Source organism: Eretmochelys imbricata, chromosome 9, assembly GCF_965152235.1.
Source record: "Eretmochelys imbricata isolate rEreImb1 chromosome 9, rEreImb1.hap1, whole genome shotgun sequence".
NCBI lineage: Eukaryota > Metazoa > Chordata > Testudines > Cheloniidae > Eretmochelys > Eretmochelys imbricata.
This window is the reverse complement of record NC_135580.1, coordinates 30125987-30142055: the sequence shown is the minus strand read 5'-3', so window position 1 is coordinate 30142055 and position 16069 is coordinate 30125987. Positions and strand designations below refer to the sequence as shown.

Genomic DNA, 16069 nt, shown 5'->3' with positions numbered 1-16069 from the left:
TATAATTATGCAGGCCATAATGAATTTGAGGAACAACTATGAAAAGACACAAACACTAACCACAATATTTTTTTTGAAAGTACATAAGAAGCAGGACACATCACAATCAGTGGGTCATTGGACCATCGAGATGCTAAAGGAGCACTCAAGGAAGACAAGGCAGTTATGAAGAAGCTAAATGAATTCTCTGCAACAGTCTTCACTGCAGAAGATGTGAGGGAGAGTCCTACACCTGAGCCATTCTTTTTAGGTGACATATCTGAGGAACTGTCACAGATTGAAGCAACAGCAGAGGTTGTTTTGGAACAAACTGATAAATGAAACAGCAGTAAGTCACCAGGACCAGATGGTATCCAGCCAAGAGTTCTGAAGAAACTCAAATATGAAATTGCAAAACTGCTACTAGCTGGACTACTGATCTGACCAAATATAGTCATTCTTATGTACTTAACTAAATTCTCTACAAGTTATTTTCAGTCTCAGTGTAGCTACTGAATATTGCAAGTCAAGGTTTTAAATTACTGACATATGAAAGAAATGCATATAAACATTAGAAAAACAATATTTCACAAAATAAATTTTAAAAATAGTATGCAAAATCTATAAAGTTAACGTTTTAGCTATAGAAAATACATTTTAGTTGTCTAAAGGAAAACAGACTGATTTTAAAAATAAATTACATAACTGAATTTATGCCACAAAATATTTTACTCATCTATATTATACGAGTTCATTAATGCATGGAAAGCAGCCAAAGACAGGCAAGGCATAACAGCAGCCTTCTCTACTTCCCTATTAACTGATTTATACTCAAGGAACTATTGATAGGTCATCTATAGTAGATATGCATTGTAGATACATTTTACTATAGTTCATTAAAATAAGAATTTTATAATCATGCAAATAGATGGTTAAAACTTGCTCGTTAGCATTAAGCAAAAGTTATTTTTCTGTTTGCAGTTTATGGTAACAAGAATAATTAAATAATTCATTAAAAATAGAAGAGAAGTGTTGTAAAGCCAAGCAAAGGCTTTTATACCATTTAGATACTAAAATTATTTTGGACTTTTGGTTTAGAACAGTAATATTAAATTACAGGAATGTTTTATAAAAAGACCACCACTAAAACAAAATTAGGTAACTTTTTATCTAGAACAGGTTTGTAAGTTATTTGAGATAGACATCTAAGCTTTCAGTAATGTACTCCTACACACAAAAATGTATCATTAAAAATATTTTTCTACTTCTAAACCGGACAATTAATATAAACATTGTTAAAACTCACTGCAATGGACTTCAGACAGAAACCAAATATGGGTATAAAAATCTTCGAGTTAGTTCTCTTTAAGCAAGTCTACATTCACTTACAGTGCGTCTGCACAAGATATCAGGATGTGTTGAAATTTCAGTGTCATTGTCCAAGTGAGAGACAAGGTGGGTGAAGTAATGTCTTTTTTATTGGACCAACTTCAGTTTGGTGAGACAGACAAGCTTTCAAGCTACACAGAGCTATTCTTCAGGTCTGAAAAAGCTACTGCTAGTGTCACAGCTAAATACACAACTAGCGTAGCACAAGTACCGCATATTCTAAGGAACCATATAAGGTGAAATAGCCTGTTAACACCTCTGTAGTCATGAGGACAAAAATGGGGGTTGGCGGATTCAAAAGCCATAAATCCAGTCTTTATTATCGTAACTTTGCTAAACACTAAAAATCATGATCTTACTAAAAAGAAAGCTGGTGACTCACACCAAACAGAAGCTGGTCCAATAAAAGATATGACCTCAACCACCTTGTCTCTCTAATAACCTGGGACGGACATGGATACAACACCACTGCATACAGCACTGTTTCTGGATTTCACACATTATTAAAATTTCCAATCTACTGGCATTCTGGCAGGAACTGCTCTACTGAGACTTGTGTCAGGATAACTTGTATTGTTGATTACAAGCAAATGTTAACCACTCTATGAAGAAGATTTATCAGTGAAGTGCACATGTTGTAATAAAATGCATCATTAAGCAGGGCATATGTAATTGCTACCAATAATAGAAAGCACACACAAGCAAGACGGGCAATACACTCGATTTTGCCTATTTTTCAAATTCCATGGGATTATTCTGCGGGTGTGGCACTTCAAGATAGCCCCACATTCTCCAGGAAGAAATTCAGAAGCAGCAACCACATCATCAGCACCATGGAACAGGACTAGGGGTAGGTAGCTGAGCCTTCCCATCCCCAATGCAAACGGAAGAGATGTGAAAAAAGAACAGGAGTACTTGTGGCACCTTAGAGACTAACCAATTTATTTGAGCATAAGCTTTCGTGAGCTACAGCTCACTTCATCACGAAAGCTTATGCTCAAATAAATTGGTTAGTCTCTAAGGTGCCACAAGTACTCCTTTTCTTTTTGCGAATACAGACTAACACGGCTGTTACTCTGGAAGAGATATGGTCCCATAAGCCCTTTTAAGGAAGCAGCACCTTTACAGCCTCATTATTTCTTATCATGGTCCATCCACCCTCCCTACACCTTACTCAATTGTTGCATCTTGCCTTTAATTAAGCTGTAAGCCCTTCAAGGACATGTTTGCACAGCACCCCCTCCCCCCCACACACACACACGTACGTTCCAGTCACCACTGCATCCTTTGCTCATTACACAAAGGAAAACAAAGGACTAAGGTGAAGGAAATCTCCTTGAGGATTTATTTCACAGAGATTCCCCACCATTATACCTCTTTTTTGGTGGCTGAGAGGGATTTGCCCCCCTCAAGCCACAGAGAGACCTGAAGGGCTCATCTGCAAATTTGGTGGACCCTGGTGAGTCCCAAGAGATCAGGGCCAGCCACACAGAGTTCTTGGGCCTCTGCACTGGTGGTGACCTCCTGGGCCCTCCTCTGCTCATTGGCTACAGTGTTCCAGCAGAGTCCTGCTACCAGACACTCCCACAGGGAGTCTTGGGGCAGCCAAGAGAGGTGGTGAAGGAAACAGCTATGAAAAGAGAGTATGTCACTGGGGATGGTGGGGAATATGTATGTTAACAACCCCTATTCCTGGCCTATACACTCCTTCCCCTTGACCTCTCCCATTCTCTACCCTCTCCCACAGCATGGGCTCAAGACCCACCCTTCACAGGGGTCCAGAAGGCAGCATGGGGTGGGGGTGGGGGTGAGGGAACAATGACATTGAACTGGTGTGATTCCCCCTTCCACACATAGATAGTCCCTCCCATCCTTCTACAGACTTGTATCTGGTTACGGGGCACAATCTGCAATCACATACACCTATGCAAGTAGGGTTGCCAACTTTCTAATCGCACAAAAACGAACATCCCTGCCCCTCCCCCTCTCTGAGTCTCCGCCCCCGCTCGCTCCATCCCCACTCCATTCATCTCTCACTTTCCCGCACCCTCACTCACTTTCACCAGGCTGTGGCAGGGGGTTGGGGTGTGGAGGGGATGAAAGCTCTGGGGTGGGGCTGGTGATGACGGGGGAAAAAGGCTCTGGGGTATGCCAAATTATAACTAATATGAAAATATTGACATTTGCCACTTAAAATAGTACTAATAAGTTTGTAACTCATGAATCTGTTTCCATTATTATTTTGTATAATATCTAACATATGAAAACAGCCTCAAGTGTGCTTGAAATGTAACATTATGTACTGGAGCCTTTTTGTCTCAGAAAAAGCACTATAAGGGCACTGAAATTCATGTATTATAAAGTGTTCAGTTATACTTGAGATATACTTACTTTAACCATTGATAGGTCTAGTAAATCTAAATCACAGACACCACATCCAGTTTCACGTGTCCAAGCATTAGGGATATAATTTCCAAAGTAACTGAGGTGAATCTAGTAAGCAAAAGAACAATTCACATTTACTATATGTAAATGCAACCCATCCCTGTATCTTAACACAGAGATCAACACATCAATTTTAATCCTCAATATTGGTTTAATAATTTCTGTATAGGTATGCTTTTCTTTCTTTACAAAACAAAACACACACAAAAAAACATCTGCTAAAAGCTATTTTGACCCCTTTTACAAGATACAGCGATAACATCCTCTGGAATTTGTGGTCACAGATTCAGGAAGCTGAACAATTGTGGTGGGCATAATAAAACACATACTGCATTTCACCCGTCTTTGAAAGATGCCATGACTGATGCCATGCCAAAAAAATATTAGCAGAACCAAGTTAGTACCCTTCCTGCAACTGATGGTCACTGGTATTTATGGGAAAATAGAGATGGGCAAAGGGCAAAACTTCCTGGGAAGGGATATATAAAATTTAGAAGATACAGGTGCACAGATGTCAAATGAATTGGACTGAAGCTTTTTCAGCTATTCCAGGACCCAGAAAACAAACAGTGGAACACATTTCACTGATGCACCTGGCTCTCCGACAGGTTCTCTGGCAGTTGTGTTGGCAATTTTGGAATTGGATTCAAATCAGCTATATAATTATTTGAAGGTTAGGCTGTCTAGGGTGCCATATGTTCCTGGATGCCATATTTTATCCATGGCCACATTAGCAAATAAGGTCCCTTCCAAATTCATATTACCATTCTCATGGGTTAATGCCCTACAACCACCCCTATCATACTCAGTGAGTAGGCAGAACATAATTTCCCAAGTGAAAACTGCTCCATGATAGACTCAAATATGTTACAGTTTGCTTCCATTTGTTTATTTCTTGATATGTTTATTTCCCTCTTTATCAGATGTAGTCAGTGGAAAATATTTATCAAAATCAGACAAAAACTAAATCGTTACCGGACTTTCAGATACCTAAAAATAAATCTGTAAGAGTGCTTAGCCAAATAAAATATGACACCAATACAAAGATAACTACACTAAGGAAAAGAGTAAAGAACACTTTACATTATTGCTATAATTTTGCTCCTACCTTTTAGATAAAAAGTAATCCACTAAATCCTAATCTGAGTTCAACAGAGCATGTATAAAATAGAAGTTTCTTGCAAATACTAAGTATTTTAGTTTTGGAGATTATTTCAATGCATGGCCATTCCTCATCTGGTGATCGTTTAAATGTTTTTCTAACCTGTTCATCACATTTATGTATCTCTGCTTAAACTCTATTGCCACTGAAGGGCACAATCATAGACTATGACAAAATGTTTCAGAGAAACTCATAGTAGGATTATTTTTTTCCTGCTTCAGTAGGTTTTTAGACTAAAATCCTTAAAATGCTTTTGCACCGTGACAGAAGTAGGGTAAACTGCTGTGTGACTATAAACAAGAAACAAGTTTTGTTTAATATAGAATATTTTGGGAATTAGGCTTCACCCGATCCACTTGTCACACAACGTTACTTAAAAAAACAAAACAAACAGAAAAATACAATCGTATTTGAGTGTTGACAGCTAAGTAGAGGTACTAATTAGTGCCAAATAGAATCAAAGCAAATATTTGTAAATGGAAGCCATATGGAAGAAATATCAGCTATCTAGTATGTATTTTAGAATTAAGTCAACCATAGTTTACAACATCTAATATAGTAGATATTAATTTTTAAAAGATCAAATGCTAGGAGGAAAAAAAACTAATAGTCAGTAGTGGCCAGGATTTTAAAATGATTAGTGTTGGCAGGATGGCAGTTGCAGCCTTGAGGCGTTATACTCCACTTCTGTGCCCTGCCTGGGACTTCTCTTCCCCCCAAAGCCTCTACATACTTTATTTGAAAAAAGCCCCACTATGCATAAATCACCTACTCTGATTATGAATAAAATCAAAGTTCTCCACTTGCTGTTCAGCAATGATGATAGTTCAATGAAAGCATTAGCTTCTGAAATCCAGCGCTGCAATCAGTTTGCTAAGCAAAGAGTGAGCAATTGATATAACTTGTTATCAATATAGTGGCAATGGAATAACAGGCTGAGGAGTAAATGATCAGCACAATATATGAAACTTTAGCCACGACGCATATTAATGTTAATCGGAAAGTGAGCCCCTCATTTACCTGTGCTATGCTGAAAGTTTATTTCAGTTTCTTTTGTTGTCTTATTAAAACTGGTCCTTGATAAAAGCTGAAAAAGTGACTGTCACTTACTTTAGTGGGGCCATTTCCATGCAGAGTGATGGGCAGCGTCTCATACACTGAATTCCTTGCTCTTACTCTTCCTTCTTCAAATTTCAGAAGAACTTCATCTGCACATTAACCAGCATGTTAACAATACGAATGAAAATAGTTAATTGGAGGATGCTCAAGCGATTGGTGCTGTGTCACAATTAACAGACTTTAAATATATTCTAGTCCTGTAAGTGGTCTGGCCCTAGTCCAGTGCCCTATGTTCAAGTCTTGGCCCTGCCACTATTTTGCTGGGTGAGTGAGGGAAAGTGCCTTTCTGCCTTATGCCTCAGTTTCCCCTCTGTGAAACAGATAGGATACTGACCTCCTCGGTAAATGCTTTGAGGTCTGTGGATGAAAAATGGTATATAAGAGCGAAGTATTAATTTATACTACTTATCTAATGGGTGTTATTACCTTAGTCTCTAAGCACTGCATAGGCAAATTAGACATGGAGAATAAGGTCTACATCCTTCACATGTTTTAAGAAGCTTTGCTTAGAGCTTATAAAATAGCATAACTTTAACTTTCCATTTACGAAGGAATTCAATTTTGTTGTTCCACAGTTGAAAGTCAAAGGTGGAGGTAAGGAAGGAAGTTCACTGTTAGACAAACCTAGTTTTAGATATACCAAAACTATTAAAATTTTTGCTAGTGATACAGAAAAATCAATTGATATTGTACATATCAGATCTGAGAGGCCTAATAATCTTACTAATGTGTTCATCATGGAGTAATCCCTTGCATACATGTAAAATTTATTTATTTAAATAAGAGAACTATTTTCACTAAAAGCAAACAAAAAAGGAATGTTAACGGCAGACACAGATGCAGTACATGCTAATACACATACCAACAGCTCCATTCAGGGTCTGGAAAATTCTGCACTTGTGGTCCAAAGTAATGTTGATACGTGCCTAAAAATTAAAAACAGCAAAGACACTGAGGTGTTATAGAAGTTAGCATAGCACATGTATTGACAGATGTTAACCAGTTAAAAGTTACAGGTTTTTTAGGTTTCATCTGTTTTTGGGATCTAATTGCAAGTTTTTAATCTTTCAATACTCTTCTTTTTCAAAGTCTCATTTAGCTTTACAGATGACAGTTACTTGCACCTGTATTCCCTCCAGAACATCTGATTTATCAGAAAATTGTTTAAATTGATCTAGTACATAAGTAGGGCACTACCAAATTCACAGTCCATTTTGGTCAATTTCATAGTCATAGGATTTAAAAATCGTACATTTAATGATTTCAGATATTTAAATCTAAAGTTTCATGGGTTTGTAATTATAGGGGTCTTGACCAAAAAAGGAGTTTGTGAGGGGGCGAGGGAGGGGAGGAAGGAATCGCAAAGTTATTGTAGGGGGGTTTGCGGTACTGCTACCCATACTTCTGTGCTGAAGCTGGCAGCAGTGCTGCCTTCAGAGCTGGGTGCCTGGCCAACAGCCGCTGCTTTCTGGCTGCCCAGCTCTGAAGACAGTGCAGAAGTGGGGGGGGGTTATGGTATTGCCACCCTTAAAATAGCCTTCCAACCCCCTGCAATTCCCTTTTGGGACATGACCCCCAGTTTGAGAAATGCTGGTGTTTCCCAGGAAATCTGGTCTTAGAATCATAGACTTTAAGGTCAGAAGGGACCATTATGATCATCTAGTCTGACCTCCTGCAAAACGCAGGTCATGGAATCTCACCCACCAATTCCTATAACAAACCCTTAACTTGTGTCTGAGCTACTGAAGTCCTCAAATCATGGTTTAAAGACTTCAAGGGAGCATTTTGAAAGTAGTGGTAAGTCCCTGACACTTGATGCCTAAAAATGACGTTTGTACAGTTCATTGTTTCCTTTGCTTTATTTCTATTCCATTTGTTAAATTTCATAGAGAATGTTTTTGTTTTTTTTAATTTGTAGCTAATACTTGGATTCAGTCTTGTGTGCTTTTACCCTATACTATACAGATTTCATGGGGGGAGATCAGATTTCACAGTCCGGGACACATTTATCATGGCTGTGAATTTGGTAAGGCCCTATACATAAGCAATGAGTTTGCTTTAAATTATGTAAACTCAGCAAATGGACGTCATGACTTTCCAAAGGAATCAGTTTGTCAGTATAAGCTAGAGAGAAGTCTCCCCCCCATGCCCTCTCTCGGACTAAAAAAGACTAAAGTCATAGCCAAACAGGATTAACATTTAAAACCAAACAACTCCCCCCCATACACAAAATAAAGCATATTTCTTCAAATATAAAAGTTAAAACTAAGCTTCTTGATATAACACAGTATCAGTAGCTCTAATACACACAGCTCTACTAGAACTGAAGTTTCTACACTGCCCCTAGAAAATAATTAGGGCTTCTTTGTATATTTCATTGAACGCCCCAAGCTCTCCTTGGCTTCAGTGGAGTTTAGGGTGAACAAAGAATTCAGTATCAGGCCTAAAAGGTGACCTGCAAATATTTTTGAAGTATTTCATTGCCGTGAAAACAGCATTTAGCAAGGATCAAACAGGAATTCCACGCTGCAGCTCTGATTAACAAGACCTCTGAAACTCAGGGTATGAGTTAAATTTCTAATTACAGATTTAGGTGCCTGGCTGTAGGAACCCAAAATTAAAAAATGTTGATCTAGGCATATACACTTCAAACAGAAAAGATTTATATACAGCTTTGAATTACAGTTCTTCCTTTGGGCTCTCCAGATTTCTTTACATATTTTGTGACTTGCTTTCACAAACTACTGTTTGATTTTGATTTTATATACATTTCAAAGGACTTCACCTCTCAGTAAGCCATTTCCTTTATCCCATGTTATAAACTCCAAATTACTTCTGAAGCATGACCTTCTGAAACTTTGGCATGTCATTCTGGTTCCCAGACTCTTCCACGCTGGGACCTCTCTTGCCATACCAGGACCACCCTGTGATCTTCTCATTTGCTGGGACTTAATTGGAACTCCCATTTAGCAACATGGGATGGATAGGGACTTGTGCTCCCCATGCTGAGAATCCAGGCTGTAATCCGATTAATTCCCCCTTTGGGTGGAAAGTTGGAGAGCAAGAGGTACCTGCAGAGTCCACAGGGTCTTTATTGAGATTAATGGCGCTGATCACATATCGCAGAGCTATTATTTTAAGACAATACAGTGATGCCTGCCAAGATCCGCAGACAGCCTGAAACAACACTCTGAATCATGATCCTCCTGAACCCTATTTGTGACCCTCTAGGCTGAGAGCCCCTGCAGTACAGCAACCATTTTTGCACTATGGCATTCACAGCTAATTACACAAACTTTTTTTTCATTCTTAGCAAGTTTGTAGCAGCCTTCTGACACTACAATTGAAGCAGCAAGTTATTTCAAGTGGCAAGAACTACTATTAAGGGGAAAATGAGTCACTACATACCCTCTGCAGTGGGTCAATATAGATTTTGGTATAAAACAGCTGGTCATCATCATTATCTTGCAGGTTCCATTGCTGTACCATTTGGTTTATATTTGGAGCATAACCAATAAATCCTGCAATATCACACAAGAGAATTTATTTCTACTTGAAAACTATCTTTCTGATCATTCCATTGCATGTCAGATGGCAGTAGTAACCATTCTCTGCCATCAATTTCCATCTCCAAAGATCTGTCTTCATGGTACATATTTTGAATCGCTTTCACCTGTTTAGTTTTCCTTATAATGGTATATTAAGAAACATGAAGGATTCTGGGATCTGTTTTAGACGGCTAGAGGAAGAGCTCAGACAGTTCCCAGGTATGGGTCTGAGGCTAAGCCTGCTGCTGAGAAAGAAGGGATCCAGCTGTGGAAAATGGCATGAAGCTAAGCCTTAGTGTTGTCAGTCTCTCCTTGCTGGCAGGAAAGTATAAATCCAACATACCACAACAGTACAGGAAATTCAGCTGAAACTTGCCATACATCACATTTACTTCAAAGACAAAACAAACCAAAGCAGGGGCTAGGTTGCGTGGGGGGCGGAAATGGCATTAACTTTCAAAAGCTGTGTCTATGAAGCTCCACCCACTCATGAGTCCAAGAGAAGCCCAAGACAAGATGCCATGCACAACAGATGGTGCAGGTTTTCATAGTCAACGTATTTCCTTCTTCTCAGCAATTAAATGGTTCACCATGCTGACATTTAAAGTGACAACAGTTTGGCTTCAGAGTTAGCACTTCACTGAAATCAAATAGCAGTAGGTCACACTTCTCTCAGAGCTATTGCTGCAAGCTGCCTGCAGACTCATAAGGACCTTACCTTCTAAGGCACGTCTACAGCACAGCTGCTGGGGCAGCAAAGCTACAACATTTGCAGCCGTGCTGCTGTTGAGCTAGAAGGTAGCTGCTTCCTACATTGGAGGGAAAGATTCTTTCCGTTGATGTAGTTAATACACTTCTATGAGAGGCAGTAGGGAGGTCAACACCAGGGTTTAGGTCGATTTAACTACATGGCTCAGGGTGAAAATGTTTTCACAGCTCAGAGCAACATAGCTAGATCAATCTAATTTTTAAGTGTAGACCAGGCCTCAGTTACACTTGGTTTACATTTTGTACGTCATCTTTGCAAAAACAAAGTCTAAAGTCTTTGCTGCTGTTTTTTTTTTTTTTAAAAAGTAAATCAATCATAGAATCTCTAGCAAAAACACGGCAGCCATCAGGGAAAAGTCACCAAGAAGAAACCCCATCCTGGCAGCTCCAGAGCCAGAGTTTGTCCAAGCAATGTTTTTGCTAAATAAATATTTTAGCTCTCTCAATTCAATAACCCTCCTTTCCCCCTCACAAATTAGCACACGTCTTCCTACGCATTCCTGCAAAAGAAAATAGAGAATACTATTACAAAAAGTGTTGTGACCCAAGAACCTCTCAATGCTAACTGACAAAAGAGTTATAGAAATCTCGTGAGTCTGGTGTGTGCATCCTAGTTCTCAATAGCATGTCATGTGAAATCTCAAATGAAAGCCAGCATCACACTGGTCATTAATACCACTGTGAAAAGTGTGTACAGATACTATGTAAGGAGTTACTTAAACATACACTGAAAATTCATAGATGGACTCACAGAGTCCAAGGCCAAAAGGGACCATTGTGATCATCTAGTCTGACCTAGTGTATTACAGGCCAGAGAACTTCTCCAAAATAATTCCTAGAGCACTGATTTAAAAATTGTGAGTGATGAAAAATCCACCACAATGCTTGGTAAATTATTCCAATGGACAATTACCCTCACTGTCAAAACTTTACACCTTATTTCCAGTCTGAATTTGTCTAGCTTCACCTTCCGGCCATTGTATTGTGTTATACCCCTCCTGTGTATACCTTTCCTCGGTTGCTATCCAGCGTACTTCACTGCCTGGCCAGTTCATGTGTCTTTTATGACTGAGAACATACCAGGTTGTTGCCCTTTCACCACATATTTATTCTAGCCTTACAAAGTATAACAGCATACTGAAAGCTTACAGCAAGAAGCAGCTTCCACATAGCCTTCTCTGCTCAGCCCCAGCTCACCCTCTAAGCTTTTCCCCTGCTTCCTGTTCCTCCCACTTATATCCTCCCAATTACTGAGCCAATTGTCCCATTAGCCCAGAAATTGCCAAATGTCAGTAACCCTCAACAAAAATTGATTAATTGGCTTCAGTTAAGCCTGCACTCATCCCAGTGCTGTAGCAACCTCAGAGACCAGGGTGCTACTAATAGTGCCCTGTCACAATACCTCTCTGCTAGATAGAAGATCCTATTATTTAATATTTGCTCTCCATGCAGATACTTATAGACTGGAATCAAGTTACCTCTTAACCTTCTCTTTGTTACATTAGATTCAAAGAGCTCAATCTATTTATCACTATAAGGCAGGTTTTCTAATCTTTTAACCATTCTCGTGGCTCTTCTCTGCATCCTCTCCAATTTATTAACACCTTTCTTGAATTGTGACCACCAGAACTGGACACGGTATTCCAGCAGTGGTAGCAGCAGTGCCAAATAAAGAGGTAACAAAACTTCTCTACGCCTACTCAAGGGTCCTCTGTTTATGCATCCCAGGATTGCAATAGCTCTTTTGGCCACAGCATTATATTGGGAGCTCATGTTCAGCTTATTATCAACCAAGACACTCAAATCTTTTTCAAAGTCACTGCTTCCCAGGACAGAGTCCCCCAGCCTGCAAGTATGGCCTACATTCTTTGTTCCTAGATGTATACATATACATTTAGCCATATTAAAACGCATATTGTTTGCCTGTGCCCAGTTTACCAAGTGATCCAGATCACTCTGAATCAGTGACTTGTCCCCTTCATTATATACCATTTTCCCACGTTTTGTGTCATCTGAAAACTTTATCAGTGACTATTTTATGTTTTCTTCCAGGTCATTGATAAAAATGTTAAATAACTTAGGGTCAAGAACCGATCTCTTTGGGACACCACTGTAAACATACCCACTCAGTGATGATGCCCTGTTAACAGTTACATTTTGAGACCTATCAGTCAATCAGGTTTTAATCCATTTAATGTGTGCCATGTTAATTTTATATCGTTCTAAATTTTTAATCAAAACATTGAACATACCAAGTAAAATGCTTTACAGAAGGCTAAGGATATTAGATCAACCCCCATGTTGGCCACAACACTTTCTGAGTTAGGAAATGGTCATCTATAATGTTTAGAAATTCAGTATTGGCAGCACAAGACGTTCACATGTATTTTAAAGTCTGTATAAATGTATTAGTTACCAGCAAAGATGAAAAACAGGTTTTCCTTCAGCCAGGAGGTAAGAAATGTATATCCCTCTTTCAGGATGTAAATTAAGAAGTATAAGCTAACACAATGGATGCTCATTTATATACAAAGTCAACACAGAAGCAGCACGCAGGGGGTGGGGGCAAGGGAAGCAAGCCTCAGGTGGTTATCCTGTCTATGAGCAAAGACAATGAACTTTGAGGGTATATGGGATCTCAGCGAGCCTTCGTTGAAAACACCACAGAGGACTTTGGGTGAAATTAACTTATTTAGACAAGTGGTTAACCTGTTAGTTAAGTTTAGTCTCTAGAAAGCATGTTACAGTTGTGTTTTATATTTGTTTCTAGTATTTTTACTCTATCACTTGAATCTTTGATAATAAATTTATACTGAAAATGAGAATAAGTTTATTGAAGTGCTGTGATATTAAGCAAAGTACTGATCTTGAGCTGAATCTTACAAACTGATGAGTTCTGTTCCTTTGGGAACAGTGGACCTGGTAGCTCTGAGTAGCCCATGTGAGGGGATCACTTCAAAAGGGACTTGAAGACTGGGGTGAACCTGTTAAACTGCAAGGTAAAGTAAGAGCTGGCATAGCCCAGAGAAGAGCTCTTGAGTCGCTAACAGGCTGGTGATGTAAGGAGGCTGACACCTAGCTAAGAATAAAGCAAGACTCCTTCATGCTGAAAGAAGAAAAGAACAAGGTGATTCTCAGTCACAAGAGTGAACAAAAATTTTTCCTCTAATGGTGATTTAGGTGCCCAAACATGAATTTAGGAAACCTGCACTTTAGGTTAGTTGCCCCCCTACACACACACACACACAATGAGAACAACAGAACAGCTAACCTTAATTAACCTTTACTATGTACAACAGTCACACCTACCTCCTGAATTAAGGAATCGTTTTCCACTCCGGACAACAGGATACTTCTCTGCTAATCTTTTATCGGGCCATATTAGTCCATCTGCTGCAAATACTACTTTATGATTAGCTTGCTGGAACTTCTTTAGCATCTCTTCAGGGCCACCCGCAAAGATAACATCATAGCTAAAGTAATGGAGAGAGACCTGTTACATAGCTCTGATTTTAAACAAGAAAATTCAAATCAGAAAAGCTTTGGCTTATTCAGACTTAAAACCATGCAGAGTTAAATAAACCTAAGAGTGGTCTCTTAATTTTGATGTAACTGTTTCATTCAGAAACACGGTATATTACCATACTTTAAGTTAACACCATCTACAGATCCTATTTCTTACCAAGATATGACCAATCACTATCTTAACCACTCTACATATATGTATCCCTTCCCTGACCACTTACACACAAAATTCTCTGAATATTTCACTTTTTTGGCTGAAATGTTTAAGGCTTTGCCTCTAATTTGGAGGGTTTTTTTTTTTTTTTTTGGTTTGGTTGGGTTTTTTTAGTTTAAGGAGTTTTAAATAATAATAATAAGAATATACTTTTTCCAATTGTAAAACAACTTTCTAAAATTAATTTATTTATTGGGTAGGAGCTCAACAACTGACACAGATTGGGGTTGAAATCTGGCATAAAATGGCCCTTGCTGGAAAGCAGTGAGTGGTCTTGTTCCAGAAAGCAACTAGTTTTGATTTGATGGGGTGACTTTCTTTAAAAAGTCACATACTGAGCATGTACAGTAGCCCTACAGTTGTAAACCTAGGGAAACCAATGAATGCATCTACCTTAACACTAATATAATGAAATACTGTCTACATGTAATGACTAGCGCCCTTGTTTATGCACACTTTAGGTGCTATTCCAGTCAGTAAGTGGGAGGCTAGGATGCCTGCTTTCCTTAGTGACAATTATAGAGGTTTGAATTTAAAGCAATTACATATGCAATAAATACCATGAATATGTTGCGTAGCACAGATATATGCCCTGTGGTCTGAGTCTTGATCTATGGGTTTTTTACTATGCAATCTAGTCACTTACTTCAAAAAAGTAAACCAAATTAATAGGAGCATAGGAAATAAAAACTGCTGGTTGAATTAAATCAGTAGTCCATCTTGTCCAGCAGCCTGTCTCCTAGCATGGCCAGCACTAGATGTTTGAGGAAGGGGAAAGAAGCCCTTCAACAGACCAGTTTGAACTACTTGCCCATAGGAGAAGTTTTGCCTAAATCCGGTCAGTTACTGGATGGCTATGAAAGAGAAAGTCTTTTATTCCTTGTAATCCCCCTCTCCCGCTGCCACTGTAGCGTTAATGTGGATGTTCTCTTTACCCATGAGAATGTCCAGTCCTTCAATCCTGCTAAGCTCCTGGTCTCAGTGATATCTTGGAGGAGTGAGCGTCACAAGTTTATTGTGCATTGGAGGGCCGAGTGGGGAGAGGGGAAACAAACTTCTCAGTTTTGAAGATTGTTGCCTTTCAATTTCATTATGTTCTTGTACTACAAAAAACTGGTAAACAGAAGCTCTGCATTTAACTTCTCTATCTCATTCATCATTTGGTATTAAGCAAACATATCCCTTCTTCTCCCTCACCTCTAAACTAAATAGCTCCAGTGTTTCATTCCATCCTCATAATGAAATCTTTCTATTTCTAGTAATATTACTCTCTCAAATCTGAACACCATTTTCCTGCTATAACTTTTTGGAGGTTGGTTGAGCAGAACTACACTGTATTCTAGGTGAAAAGAGACATATCACTGAGAGCATTATAATATTTTCTATCTCATTCATTACACATCTTAACCTTTTGTTTTGACTGCTATTGCTTATTGAGCAGAAGTTTTCACTGAGCTGTCTACAATGATGCCCAGGTCTCTTTCCCAAGAGGTTACAGTTAATTTTACAATAAGCACTGTTTATGTGTAGTTCAATTTATTTAAATTATTCCTGCCAATGGTGCATTTCTAAGTTACATATCCCTGTCACTTGACAAGGCTCCGATTCCTCTAAGGCCTTCTCTAACCAGGTACAGCAGTGAGTGACCAGCCATTAGTGTAGCTGTACCATTACCAACACCCAGTATAGCCAGCAAAAATAAGATACTCTTTGAAGTGGTGCAGCTTATTTTGCTTGAAAGTGGGACTAATTGCACTTGTTTGCCTTCCCCTTTTACACTAAGGATTTGTACCAATGAAGCTACACCAGTCGTTGAAGTCCTCAAGACCTGACTTAGTGCTATTGTTACATTTGCCCCCAACCCATACCACACAATGCAGTTAGCTTCCCCACCTAGCTGACTTTCCTGTAGACATTGGC

General features: G+C 39.0%; 1 protein-coding gene across 1 annotated transcript in view; it reads right to left on the bottom strand.

The window, feature by feature from the left end:
* The window catches only part of PLOD2 (procollagen-lysine,2-oxoglutarate 5-dioxygenase 2), a 70446-nt gene that overhangs the window by 29419 nt on the left and 24958 nt on the right, over nucleotides 1–16069 (bottom strand). Inside the window, exons 4-8 of the mRNA XM_077826024.1 lie at nucleotides 13720–13883; nucleotides 9503–9615; nucleotides 6957–7020; nucleotides 6086–6183; nucleotides 3760–3861 (exon numbers count right to left, since the gene is read on the bottom strand). Of these exons, the coding sequence (XP_077682150.1) occupies nucleotides 3760–3861; nucleotides 6086–6183; nucleotides 6957–7020; nucleotides 9503–9615; nucleotides 13720–13883 (541 nt within the window). The remainder of the gene's footprint in view (nucleotides 1–3759; nucleotides 3862–6085; nucleotides 6184–6956; nucleotides 7021–9502; nucleotides 9616–13719; nucleotides 13884–16069) is intronic.